This window comes from Salmo salar, chromosome ssa19 (genome assembly GCF_905237065.1).
Source record: "Salmo salar chromosome ssa19, Ssal_v3.1, whole genome shotgun sequence".
Classification (NCBI taxonomy): domain Eukaryota; kingdom Metazoa; phylum Chordata; class Actinopteri; order Salmoniformes; family Salmonidae; genus Salmo; species Salmo salar.
This window is the reverse complement of record NC_059460.1, coordinates 39410661-39425608: the sequence shown is the minus strand read 5'-3', so window position 1 is coordinate 39425608 and position 14948 is coordinate 39410661. Positions and strand designations below refer to the sequence as shown.

Below are 14948 nucleotides of genomic sequence, written 5' to 3'. Positions count from 1 at the left end.
TTTGGGCCTTCATCTGACACTGCCAAGTGTATAGGTCCTGGATGTCAGAAAGCTTGGCCCTAGTGACGTACTGGGCCGTACGCACTGCCCTCTGTAGCGCAGAGCAGTCCATCTACTCAGTACTTTGCTGAAGCACATTTGGCAGCGATTACAGCCTTGAGTCTTCTTGGGTATGACGCTACAAGCTTGGCACACCTGTATTTGGGGAGTTTCTCCCATTCGTCTCTGCAGATCCCCTCAAGCTCTGTCAGGTTGGATGGGGAGTGTTGCTGCACAGCTATTTTCAGGTCTCTCCAGAGATGTTTGATCGGGTTCAAGTCAAGGCTCTGGCTGGGCCACTCAAGGACATGCAGAGACTTGTCCCGAAAACACTCCTGTGTTGTCTTGGCAGTGTACTTAGGGTTGTTGTCCTGTTTGAAGGTGAACCTTCGCCCCAGTCTGAGGTCCTGAGTGGTCTGGAGCAGGTTTTCATCAAGGATCTCTCTGTAACTTGCTCCGTTCATCCTTGTCTCGATCTTGACTGGTCTCCCAGTCCCTGCCGCTGAAAAACATCTGCCCCCACAATACTTCACCGTAGGGATGGTGCCAGGTTTCCTTCAGACGAGTTGATTCTTGGTTTCATCAGACCAGAGAATCTTGTTTCTCATGGTCTGAGAGTCTTCAGGTGCCTTTTGGCAAACTCCAAGCTGGCTGTCATGTGCCATTTACTGAGGAGTGGCTTCCATCTGGCCACTCTACTATAAAAGGCCTGATTGGTAGAGTGCTGCAGAGATGGCTGTCCTTCTGGAAGTTTCTCCCATCTCCATAGAGGAACTCTCGAGCTATGACAGAGTGACCACTGGGTTCTTGGTCACTTCCCTGACCAAAGCCCTTTTCCCCCGACTACTCAGTTTGGCCGTGCAGCCAGCTCTAGGAAAAGTCTAGGTGATTCTAAACTTCTTTCATTTAAGAATGATGGAGGTCACTGTGTTCTTGGGGGACCTTCAATGATGCAGAAATGTTTTCCCCATATCTGTCCCTCTATATAATCCTGTCTCGGAGCTCTACGGACAATACCTTCAACCTCATGGTTTGGTTTTTTCTCTGACATGCACTGTCAACTGTGGGATCTTATGTAGACAGGTGTGTGCCTTTCCAAATCATGTCCAATCAATTGAATTCAACACAGGTGGACTCCAATCAAGTTGTAGAAACATCTCAAGGATGATCAATGGAAAAAGGATGCAAATTGAGCTCAATTTCGAGTCTCATAGCAAAGGGTCTGAATATTTATGTAAATAATGTATTTCTGTTTGTTATTTTTAATACATTTGCAAAAAATTCTAAAAACAGTCAGTTAAAGAACACATTTTTATTATACAATGACGGCCTAACCTGGCCAAACCCTCCCCTAACCCAGGAGGCGTTGGGCCAATTGTTCGCCGCCCTATGGGACTCCTGATCACAGCCAGTTGTGATACAGTCCGGGATCAAACCCAGGTCTGTACACTGCGATGCAGTGCCTTAGACCGTTGCACCACACGGTCCCTATCGTCAACACAGAAGATCAAACAGCAGCAGTTCTGTGTTCTAGGTGGACCAGCGTTCTACATTTAAACGCTACAATAACATATTGTGTAATGCAAAGTACATAACCACTCTCTGTCATAGTTTTGTGTTCCAAATAGCAGGCTATTCCTTATGTAGTGCACTACTTTGGACCAGGGCACATAGGGCTCTCGTCAAAAGTAGTGCACTATGTAGGGAACGAGGTGTCATTTGGGATGCAAACCTATTTAGTGATAGAGTGAAGGGGTTTGAAATGGGCTCTCTGCTCTGTCTCAGATCTGTGTGGTTTAGTCACTGAGCCTCTTTAAGTGTCTGTGTGTGTGTGTGTCTGATCTGTGTAGTGAAATCATTGAGCCTCCTTAAGGGTTGGATGGAGTCCAGGAAGCCTGGCAGACGGAGTAAAATAAATTATAGTTAAAACTACATTATGCAAAGAACACTGTATTCAATTAAAGCCTCTTCACTTCACATGACTAATCCCCCACTCTCCTCTCGCTTTCTCTCCTCTCCTTTTCCTAACCCGTCCTCTCTCTTTGTCTCTCTCCCCATCTTACCCCCCCTCTCATTTTCCTCTTCACTAATCTGGCATTCCTCTGTTAATTTGTTCTGTGTTAGAGTCTGAGGAGGAGGAGGTGGAGGAGAAACTAGAGAAGAAGGGAGGTGCTGCGTTCCAAAGAATCCGTCTTCTCTCTCCCTCTCTCCCTCCTATCTCCCTCCCTCTCAGTGAATCATAGTAGACTCCGTCTTCTCTCTCCCTCCTCCTCTCTCCCTCCTATCAACCTCTCAGTGAATCATAGTAGACTCCGTCTTCTCTCTTCCTCCTCCTCTCTCCCTCCTATCTCCCTCTCAGTGAATCATAGTAGACTCCGTCTTCTCTCTCCCTCCTCTCTCCCTCCTATCTCCCTCTCAGTGAATCATAGTAGACACCGGCTTGTCAGTGTCTGGTGTCAGATAGCCGACCCGTTGCCGCGCCGACACGTTGCCGCCGTCCTGGCCCTGTCATGTGATTAACTCCCTCTCTCTGTCGCTTGGCAACGGCCCGGCTGGACGTCTTTCTCCAGGCTCTACCCCTGGGGCCCTGTGTGTGAGGGGCCGTTTAAGAGCCTCTTTCTTTCTCTTTCTCTCTCGCTCTCTCTCTCTCTCTCGCTCTCTCTCTCCCAGGCAGCCAGTGTGTGGCCATAGAAATAGAATATCAATAGACGGGATAAAGCCAGTTCACCCATTACAGAACATTGACTTGAATGGGAATGTTCTTTCTGGTAATTATATTTCTATAAGTACGCCTCTCTGTGTCCGTCTAAGCTGCTATGCTTCTCTATGTCTGTCCCAGACTGCCAGTGTGTGGCCATAGAAATATAACTAATAGAATAAAGCAACCCAGACCAATGGTGGCAACACTTACAGGTGAAGTCAATATGTCTGCTGCTTGGCTAAGCTGAATTCTAAACTAAGGGATCTGAGATGCTAGTTAGCAACGGCGTTGGTTCCACGAATCTGTTTTTTCTTCACTAACACTGGGTATCTTCAACCTAGCCGCTTGGGTCGACCCATCAGATAACACAGTAGACTTGAATGGGAATGTTGGTATTAGTAATTGTATTTCTGGGTGTGGGGCCTCACCCTCTGTCTAAACAGCTAGGGTCCTTGTCTGGATACTCCTTCATGACAAGGACCCTAGCAAACAAGGACCCTAGAACCTTGTCTCGATACTCTTTCATGACCCTCTGTCTAAACAGCTAGGGTGCTTTTCTGGATACTCCTTCATGACAAGGACCCTAGCAAACAAGGACCCTAGAACCTTGTCTCGATACTCTTTCATGACCCTCTGTCTAAACAGCTAGGGTCCTTTTCTGGATACTCCTTCATGACCCTCTGTCTAAACAGCTGGCTCCCTGTCTGGATACTCCTTCATGACAAGGACCCTAGCAAACAAGGACCCTAGTACCTTGTCTCGATACTCCTTCATGACAAGGACCCTAGCAGACAAGGACCCTAGTACCTTGTCTCGATACTCCTTCATGACCCTCTGTCTAAACAGCCAAGATCCTTGTCTCGATACCCGTTCATGACCCTCTGTCTAAACAGCTAGGATCCTTGTCTGGATACTCCATCATGACCCTCTGTCTAAACAGCTAGGATCCTTGTCTGGATACTCCATCATGACCCTCTGTCTAAACAGCTAGGATCCTTGTCTGGATACTCCATCATGACCCTCTGTCTAAACAGCTAGGATCCTTGTCTTGGCCCTTGTATTTAGCTCTTATTCCTTCATAACCAAAGTAGAGAGGATCTGAATAATCAAGGCGTAAATGAGCCTCTGCAGAGCGTCTCACTTTCTCAGGATTGATGAGGAACAACACAAAATCATTCAAAGCCTCAATACTAGGGCTTTTCCCCAACTAAGAAAAATCTTGATCGACAGAATTTTTACACTTGTATTTTTCAATATATAGAAACATCCTGTGTGTTTTAATAAAATCAACTAAATGCACTGAGCGTGTCTGATGATGTTGGCTTTCGCCGACTGGTCGAGCACCAGTACGCACTACCAAATGCGCTATTTTTCAGATGTTGCCATGCCGGTGTTACACAGTAATAGCGTCACTGCAATTAGCATTACGACACACATACTATAGAACGCCATTTGGGTCTTTGCGTGTCAGAAAAGATACAGTAGAATTGTCAAAGCTGTATAAAAAAGTCTGCCACGAACAATGTGTTTACAATACCGCGTTGTTAATAAAGCATCATTTGTTTTGATCGCAACTTCTGGGGTAGCTAGCTTTAGCTTGGTACATAGCTAGCACCAATACAACCAGCCTGAAAACAATGACCAGTAGAAACTGCAGTCATTTTCATTATTCTTAGCAATGATTTAGGAATCATTGTGATTAAGTATTAGCTAGCTTGCCACTTGTTGTTTGCCTTTTGAAATGTAACTCCAGGTTCATGAAAATAAATAGCTAGCCAGCTACTTAACCCTGTTGCCCAAAGCTGACGCTATAAGCAGCCAGCTAGCTTCATCTGGCTAGTGAGGCTTGACCGGACCGGGTTATGTGTTGCGAAGCTAGCCACAATAAGGATTAGGCACAATAGTGGAATTTGCGGTTTGCCTTCACAATAAAAGTATGTCATTGACAGTGATGCAAATGAATAGAATTAGTAGAATTATGCCATACTTTTGATTTGAAGGCTAACCGCAAAGTCCACTATTGTGGCTAATCCTTATTGTGGCTAGCTTCACATAGATGGATCTGACCACCATTCATCAAATAAGAACTATTTTATAAATTAGGGTTATTTTAGATGATGACACCTAGCTATATAGTTGGCTAGCTAACTATAGAGCTACTGAAACAGATGTCGTTTCACTATGTTTTTGGGGAAGAACATTGTTGCGTCCATTAGCTAGCCAGTTTTTTTTAGGTGCGCGAAACACCTTTACTAGCATCATAGCATACATATCAATGAATCGTTGTGACATATGAAATACGAGTGATAGTGTAATCAATGTGTAATAACTACGTAAAAATATGTATGAACGAGTTAAATTATTATTTGACGTGCAGTCATATTAGGGTCCTGATTGGTCAACAAGCTTATTTGACACGTCAAATAGTGTTATTATTTGATATGTATCTTTCTTGACACGCAAAGACCCAAACGGCGTCCCATAGAAATCCTGGTTGAGAATGAAACGACTGAACAAATGAACAACGAAACAGCTCAGCAAGTAGGTGAAGGAAATAGGTTTTGATTATGTTAGGGGGCAAGGAATATATATCGGATATATGTATCGTTTTTTTTTTGTGTGTGTGGGGGGGATATCGGTATAATATTTTGGGGGGGTGTTGGGGGGAGGAAAATATCGGAAATCGGCCAAACATGTAATATCGGTGCATCGCTAGTAATAATGTCTAGCGACCTTGCAACGTTATATAACATATTCTGGACTCGTCTACCAATCATGACAATGTGGAGCTATGCAGAGCCCTCTGCATTGTTACAACATTTGGGGGGTACATGGCGATGGGGTACATGGCGCTGTGGTACAGAGCTCGATTTGGCCTCAGCATGCCTCTGGAGACTCCAAAATTGCTTCACACCCTCCACATGGAGCCTCCGACCACATTTTCGGATTTTAGTCTAGGCCTACACAATGGATTAGTTCACAGAGATGGGTGCAAACACAGTGCATTCGGAAAGTATTCAGACCCCTTCCCCCTTTTTCCCCATGTTGTCACGTTACAGCCTTATTCTAAAACGGAATGAACTGTATATATTTGTTACTGCTCAACGTCCAAACAATCGACCAGTCGACTAATTTGGGTCAGCCCTACTCAATACAATCATTAAATAATGAATTAGGTAAACGAGCTAACCCGGTAAATATCCTAAAGGACACAACTAGCACACCTTCTTATAGCCACTGCTACATCATTCAAAACCTCAATACAGTCATAAACAAATTCATTGGATAACATAAAATGTTAAAGATCATTAAAATAACTGGTTGTGTTTTATTTCCTGGACAACCAGAGTTATGACTCCTACTGACCAAACCTCTACACTACAGCGGCAATTGTGGATCAGATTTTCCTCCTAACCCGAAGAGAGAGAGAGAGAGAGAGAGAGAGAGAGAGAGGCGGCAACCACAAATCACACATTCTTCAAACGGCCACCGCAAAATATCCCACTGTAACCATGGTTATGTGCCTTATGCCGAGCTCGCTACAGCGAACACATCTTCATTCTCCCCATGATTCATCATCATACTGTTTCAACTACAAAACAGACGTTTTGGCTGTTTCAGCTACAAAACAGACGTTTGGATGTTTCAGCTTCGAAACAGACTTCTGGCTGTTTCAGCTTCGAAACAGACGTTTGGCTGTTTCAGCTACAAAACAGACGTTTGGCAGTTTCAGCTACAAAACAGACTTCTGGCTGTTTCAGCTTCGAAACAGACTTTGCAGTCAACATTTATTTATCTAAAGCAGTGTTTGTTAACCCTGGTCCTGGGGACCTAAAGGGGGGCACATTTTAGTTTTTTCCTGAGCACTACATACCTGACTCTCATATCATCAGCCTGATGGTGAGGTGATCTTTAATAAGAGTTCATCATTTAAATCATCATTTAGATAGCTAGACAGTGTTTTGACCGTCCCTGAGATAGCTAGACAGTGTTTTGACCATCACTGAGATAGCTAAAACTGTGTTTTGACCATCACTGAGATAGCTAAAACTGTGTTTTGACCGTCACTGAGATAGCTAAAACTGTGTTTTGACCGTCACTGAGATAGCTAGACAGTGTTTTGACCGTCACTGAGATAGCTAGACAGTGTTTTGACCGTCACTGAGATAGCTAGACAGTGTTATGACCGTCACTGAGATAGCTAAAACTGTGTATTGACCGTCCCTGAGATAGCGAGACAGTCAGTGTTTTGACCATCACTAAGATAGCTAGACAGTGTTTTGACCGTCACTGAGATAGCTAAAACTGTGTTTTGACCGTCACTGAGATAGCTAAAACTGTGTTTTGACCATCACTGAGATAGCTAAAACTGTGTTTTGACCATCACTGAGATAGCTAAAACTGTGTTTTGACCGTCACTGAGATAGCTAGACAGTGTTTTGACCGTCACTGAGATAGCTAGACAGTGTTTTGACCGTCACTGAGATAGCTAGACAATGTTTTGACCGTCACTGAGATAGCTAGACAGTGTTATGACCGTCACTGAGATAGCTAGACAGTGTTTTGACCATCACTGAGATAGCTAGACAGTGTTTTGACCATCACTGAGATAGCTAGACAGTGTTTTGACCGTCACTGAAATAGCTAGACAGTGTTTTGACCGTCACTGAGATAGCTAGACAGTGTTTTGACCGTCCCTGAGATAGCTAGACAGTGTTTTGACCGTTACTGAGATAGCTAGACAGTGTTTTGACCGTCACTGAGATAGCTAGACAGTGTTTTGACCGTCCCTGAGATGGCTAGACAGTGTTTTGACCGTCACTGAGATAGCTAGACAGTGTTTTGACCGTCCCTGAGATAGCTAGACAGTGTTTTGACCGTTACTGAGATAGCTAGACAGTGTTTTGACCGTCACTGAGATAGCTAGACAGTGTTTTGACCGTCACTGAGATAGCTAAAACTGTTTTGACCGTCACTGAGATAGCTAGACAGTGTTTTGACCATCATTGAGTTAGCTAGACAGTGTTTTAACCATCCCTGAGATAGCTAGACAGTGTTTTGACCGTCACTGAGATAGCTAGACAGTGTTTTGACCGTCCCTGAGATAGCTAAAACTGTTTTGACCGTCACTGAGATAGCTAGACAGTGTTTTGACCGTCACTGAGATAGCTAGACAGTGTGTTTTTGGAGTACCCTGTCAGCCTCTTTCAGCTGAGGAGCCATGACCAAGAAAACCTCATCCAAACTCAGATCATTGGAATGGATAAAAGGGATCTACAGAGGTTATCAAGGCTGACCAGTCAATCAGACGGAAGTGTGTTCAAAACAAGGCTTTGGGTTTGCTCTGGGCATAGTTCGTATTCATTAGTTTCACACCGAAGCAAAATGTTCTGCAACACAAAGCCAAAACAAGTGTTTCTTACGGACAAATCGTTCTGTTTTGTTTCTAGTGAATACGACCCTGGTCAGTGTATCTGCTGTAACATCACAACAACAGAAAGGAAGACCGGGTCCTACCTGCTGATTTGGGAGTGAACTTGTCTCTGTTGGCAGCACACACTGCTAGGACCCTGTACCCCAGGTCCAGGTCATAACCTTGCTGAGCTGCCACCCGGCTCACCACCTAGAGAGAGAGAGAGAGAGAGAGAGAGAGACAGAGAGACAGAGAGAGAGAGAGAGACAGAGAGACAGAGAGAGAGAGCGAGAGCGAGAGAGACACACACACAGAGAGAGAGAGAGACAGAGACAGAGAGAGCGAGAGACAGAGAGAGAGAGAGACAGAGAGAGACATAGAGAGAGACAGAGAGAGAGAGACAGAGAGAGAGACAGAGAGAGACAGAGAGAGAGAGAGACAGAGAGAGAGACAGAGAGAGACAGAGAGAGAGAGACAGAGAGAGACATAGAGAGAGAGAGACAGAGAGAGAGACAGAGCGAGACAGAGAGAGAGACAGAGAGAGAGAGAGACAGAGAGAGAGAGACAGAGAGACAGAGAGAGACAGAGAGAGAGAGACAGAGAGAGAGACATAACGTTTGGTCAATCATGATGACTAAACTCTCAAACTCTGTGCATTGTAAAGCATCCATAGCAACCTATCAATGTGAATATCCATAGCAACCTATCAATGTGAATATATATTAAATTTAACATTGAGACAGAGACAGAGAGAGACAGAGAGAGACAGAGAGAGACAGAGAGAGACAGAGACAGACAGACAGACAGACAGACAGACAGACAGACAGACAGACAGACAGACAGACAGACAGACAGACAGACAGACAGACAGACAGACAGACAGACAGAGGCAGGCCTTTGACGCCACAGTGCTCCGATGCCCACTGAGCGGCAGTATTAAGTGGAGCCCAACAGGCCACAGGAGCCATCGTAAATCACTGTTTAAGTGGCAGGGACCTCTTTGATTTACCCATGCCATTATCTGCAAAAGGAGGCCCCTTCTAATCTCTTTGACCTTTAAAGACATACAACTCCAGCAACATGCCTATGCAGAAGTAGGTATGCACACTATATTCCCTATATAGTCCCTATGGGCACTGGTCAAAAGTAGTGCACTAAATAGGGAATAGGGTGTCATTACAGATCCCACTATCTCTAGTCCTCCTCTCTAGTCCTCCATCTCTAGTCCTCTTCTCTAGTCCTCCTCCATTCTATCCCCCTCTCTCTAGTCCTCCTCTCTAGTCCTCCTCCTGTCTATCCCCCTCTCTCTAGTCCTTCTCCTTTCTATCCCTCTATCTCCAGTCCTCCTCCTGTCTATACCTCTATCTCTAGTCCTCCTCTCTAGTCCTCCTCCTTTCTATCCCTCTATCTCTAGTCCTCCTCCTTTCTATCCCTCTATCTCTAGTCCTCCTCCTTTCTATCCCTCTATCTCTAGTCCTCCTCCTTTCTATCCCTCTATCTCTAGTCCTCCTCCTTTCTATCCCTCTATCTTGACTCCCTACCGGATGTTGAAGTTCAGTTGCACCCATCGGGAAAGTTGAAGACAGACCCTGAGGATATTTCAGTGGCACACTATAGTCCTCTCCTCTCTGCACCATGTCATTATCTTTCTAAAGTATAGCCTGGACGTGACACCAGAAAGGACGGTAAGTTCTACATGCATATCTTTTGCCGTATTTATAGAAATATAGTCCCATTATGAGGAAGATATATGAGTGTGCGTTGTCTAATTAAAATCTAAACATGGATTCAAGGAAAATGTTTTCCCAAAAATGGTTATTTCTAGTTTCAGCCAAACGGTCAAAAAAACATAGTTGTAATTTCAGAGTCTTAATTGTAGAGGGAAGTCAGCAGAATTGTGGTGTGGTTTTGTATCGCGAGGAGTCTAAACACACCGTTGTTTAAAAGGAACTGATCTGATAACACGTTCTACTTTCCTCTATTCGTTAGACTAGCTAGCAGCAATCTACCCATGGAGTCACATTTATTTACATTACATTACATTTACATTTATCAAACGTATAGATCTACATACTGCATGATACATGTTATTTGGAAACATGCTTTTCAAAAAAATCCCCCAAAAAGATCAACAATTAAATTAAAACACCAAATCAATGAAAACTCATACAGTTTATAGTACTTACCAATAGTAGGTAACTCCTCAAGGAAACATATGCAAATTCGGTGTGTTAGGATGTGAATATAGGCAAAGATCTCAGAAAATATATGACAATGTCCAGTCTACTAGTGCTGCTACGCCTCACGCAAACAGAGCTTACTGTATAACTGACCACTGACTGGTGCCTCGACCCTCTACCTCTGTTAGTACTGTAAACTGGGTGGGTATAGTAGAGTGCGGTAGGGTACAGTAGACTACAGTAGGGTACAGCAGACTACAGTAGGGTACAGTAGACTACAGTAGGGTACAGTAAGGTAGGGTGTAGTGGGGGCAGTAGGGTCCAGTAGACTACAGTAGGGTACAGTAAGGTAGGGTGTAGTGGGGGCAGTAGGGTACAGTAGACTACAGTAGACTACAGTAGGGTGCAGTAGACTACTGTAGGGTACAGTAGGGTAGGGTGTAGTGGGGGCAGTAGGGTAAAGTAGACTACAGTAGACTACAGTAGGGTGCAGTAGACTACTGTAGGGTACAGTAGGGTAGGGTGTAGTGGGGGCAGTAAGGTTAGGTAGACTACAGTATGGTACAGTAGACTACAGTAGGGTGCAGTAGGGTAGGGTGTAGTGGGGGCAGTAGGGTACAGTAGACTACAGTAGGGTGCAGTAGGGTAGGGTGTAGTGGGGGCAGTAGGGTACAGTAGACTACAGTAGGGTGCAGTAGGGTAGGGTGTAGTGGGGGCAGTAGGGTACAGTAGACTACAGTAGACTACAGTAGGGTACAGTAGACTACAGTAGGGTACAGTAAGGTAGGGTGTAGTGGGGGCAGTAGGGTCCAGTAGACTACAGTAGGGTACAGTAAGGTAGGGTGTAGTGGGGGCAGTAAGGTCCAGTAGACTACTGTAGGGTACAGTAGGGTAGGGTGTAGTGGGGGCAGTAGGGTACAGTAGACTACAGTAGGGTACAGTAGGGTAGGGTGTAGTGGGGGCAGTAAGGTACAGTAAACTACAGTATGGTTCAGTAGGGTACAGTAGACTACAGTAGGGTACAGTAGGGTGGAGTAGGGTACAGTAGGGTACAGTAGACTACAGTAGGGTACAGTAGACTACAGTATGGTTCAGTAGGGTACAGTAGACTACAGTAGGGTACAGTAGACTACAGTAGAGTACAGTAGACTACAGTAGGGTACGGTGTAGTGGGGGCAGTAGGGTACAGTAGACTACAGTATGGTTCAGTAGGGTACAGTAGACTACAGTAGGGTACAGTAGACTACAGTAGGGTACAGTAGGGTAGGGTGCAGTGGGGGCAGTAAGGTACAGTATACTACAGTAGACTACAGTAGGGTACAGTAGACTACAGTAGGGTACAGTAGACTACAGTAGGGTAGAGTAGGGTACAGTAGACTACAGTAGGGTACAGTAGGGTAGGGTGTAGTGGGGACAGTAGGGTACAGTAGACTACAGTAGGGTACAGTAGACTACAGTAGGGTACAGTAGGGTAGGGTGTAGTGGGGCAGTAAGGTGCAGTATACTACAGTATGGTTCAGTAGGGTACAGTAAGGTACAGTATACTACAGTATGGTTCAGTAGGGTGCAGTAAGGTACAGTATACTACAGTATGGTTCAGCAGGGTACAGTATACTACAGTAGGGTGCAATATGGTACAGTAGACTACAGTAGGGTACAGTAGGGTACATTAGGGTAGGGTGTAGTGGGGGCAGTAGGGTACAGTAGACTACAGTAGGGTAGGGTGTAGTGGGGGCAGTAGGGTACAGTATACTACAGTAGGGTGCAGTAGGGTAGGGTGTAGTGGGGGCAGTAGGGTACAGTAGACTACAGTAGGGTACAGTAGACTACAGTAGACTACAGTAGGGTAGGGTGTAGTGGGGGCAGTAAGGTACAGTATACTACAGTATGGTACAGTAGACTACAGTAGGGTACAGTAGATTATGGTAGGGTACAGTCAGGTACAGTAGACTACAGTAGGGTACAGTAGGTTATGGTAGGGTACAGTCGGGTACAGTAGACTACAGTAGGGTAGGGTGCAATGGGGGCATAAAGGTACAGTAGACTACAGTATGGTTCAGTAGGGTACAGTAGACTACAGTAGGGTACAGTAGGGTAGGGTGCAGTGGAAGCAGTAAGGTTACAGTATACTACAGTAGGGTACAGTATACTACAGTATGGTTCAGTAGGGTACAGTAGATTATGGTAGGGTACAGTCGGGTACAGTAGACTACAGTAGGGTAGGGTGCAGTAAGGTACAGTATACTACAGTATGGTTCAGTAGGGTACAGTAGACTACAGTAGGTAACAGTAGATTATGGTAGGCTACAGTCGGGTACAGTAGACTACAGTAGAGTACAGTAGACTGGAGTAGGGTACAGTAGACTACAGTAGGGTACAGTAGAGTACAGTAGACTACAGTAGACTACAGTAGGGTACAGTAGACTACAGTAGACTACAGTAGAGTACAGTAGACTACAGTATGGTACAGTAGACTACAGTAGGGTACAGTAGACTACAGTAGGGTCCAGTAGACTACAGTAGGGTACAGTAGACTACAGTAGAGTACAGTAGACTACAGTAGGGTACAGTAGACTACAGTAGGGTACAGTAGACTACAGTAGACTACGGTAGGGTACAGTAGACTACAGTAGACTACAATAGGGTACAGTAGGTGGTTATTTCTCGACCACATCAAGAGTTATGTGAGGCTCTCTTAGTAGTGGTACTTAGGTTGCGTCCCAAATGGCACCCTATTCCCTTCATAGTGCCCTACGTTTCACCAGGACCTACATAGGGATCCATTTGGCATGCACATTAAGTCTACTCTGCTTCACAATACTGCCGATTAACTAAAATGACAGGTTCCCTTCGAGCTCTGGAAAAGCCTGGAGATTTTCACTGCAAGACACAGATTGAATTGATGAAATGGAGGAAAGGACACCTGCTACTCATTAAACTGATAATATCAATAGCCAGCTGAATACTTCCTGGTTACAGCAGGACTGGTACTCATTAAACTGATAATACCAACAGCCAGCTGAATACTTCCTGGTTACAGCAGGACTGGTGCTCATTAAACTGATAATACCAACAGCCAGCTGAATACTTCCTGGTTACAGCAGGACTGGTACTCATTAAACTGATAATACCAACAGCCAGCTGAATACTTCCTGGTTACAGCAGGACTGGTACTCATTAAACTGAAAATAGCAACATCCAGCTGAATACTTCCTGGTTACAGCAGGAAAGGATACCTTCAAGCTAGGTTCTTATAGTGTCCCAAATAGAATCCTTAACTCTACAGTTGAAGTCGGAAATGTACATACACCTTAGTAAAATACATTTAAACTCAGTTTTTCACAATTCCTGACATTTAATCCAAGTAAAAATGCCCTGTTTTAGGTTAGTTAGGATCACCACCTTATTTTAAGAATGTGAAATGTCAGAATAATAGTAGAGAGAATGATTTACTTCAGCTTTTATTTCTTTCATCACATTCCCAGTGGGTCAGAAGTTTACATACACTCAATTAGTATTTGGAAGCATTGCCTCTAAATTGTTTAACATGGGTCAAACGTTTCGGGAAGCCTTCCATAAGCTTCCCACAATAAGTTGGGGGAATTTTGGCCCAGTCCTCCTAACAGAGCTGGTGTAACTGAGTCAGGTTTGTAGGCCTCCTTGCTCGCATGCGCTTTTTCAGTTCTTCCCACAAATTTTGTATAGGATTGAGGTCAGGGCTTGACTTTGACTTTGTTGTCCTTAAGCCATTTTGCCACAACTTTGGAAGTATGCTTGGGGTCATTGTCCATTTGGAAGACCCATTTGCGATCAAGTTTAACTTCCTGACTGATGTCTTGAGATGTTGCTTGAATAAATCCACGTAATTTTCATACTTCATGATGCCATCTATTTTGTGAAGTGCACCAGTCCCTCCTGCAGCAAAGCACCCCCACAACATGATGCCGCCACCCCCATGCTTCACGGTTGGGATGGTATTCTTCGGCTTGCAAGCCTCCCCCTTTTTCCTCCAAACATAACTATGGTCATTATGGTCAAACAGTTCTATTTTTGTTCCATTAGACCAGAGGACATTTCTCCAAAAAGTACGATCTGTCCCCATGTGCAGATGCAAACCGTAGTCTGGCTTTTTTATGGCAGTTTTGGAGCAGTGGCTTCTTCCTTGCTGAGCGGCCGTTCAGGTTATGTCGATATAGGACTCGTTTTACTGTGGATATAGATACTTTTGTACCTGTTTCCTCCAGCATCTTGTCAAGGTCCTTTGCTGTTATTCTGGGATTGATTTGCACTTCTCGCACCAAAGTACATTCATCTCTAGCAGACAGAACGCGTCTCCTTCCTGAGCGGTATGACGGCTGCATGGTCCCATGGTGTTTATACTTGCGTACAATTGTTTGTACAGATGAACGTTGTACCTTTAGGCATTTGGAAATTGCTCCCAAGGATGAACCAGACTTGTGGAGGTCTACAATTTTTTTTCTGAGGTCTTGGCTGATTTCTATTGATTTCCCCATGGTTTCAAGCAAAGAGGCACTGAGTTTGAAGGTAGGCCTTGAAACACATCCACAGGTACACCTCCAATTGACTCAAATTATGTCAATTAGCCTCAGAAGCT

General features: G+C 44.6%; 1 protein-coding gene across 2 annotated transcripts in view; it reads right to left on the bottom strand.

The window, feature by feature from the left end:
• The window catches only part of LOC106578757 (zinc finger MIZ domain-containing protein 1), a 389252-nt gene that overhangs the window by 95777 nt on the left and 278527 nt on the right, over positions 1-14948 (bottom strand). For both annotated transcript variants that reach the window (XM_045702291.1, XM_045702290.1), the window contains one exon: positions 8258-8363. In XM_045702291.1, the coding sequence (XP_045558247.1) occupies positions 8258-8363 (106 nt within the window). The remainder of the gene's footprint in view (positions 1-8257; positions 8364-14948) is intronic.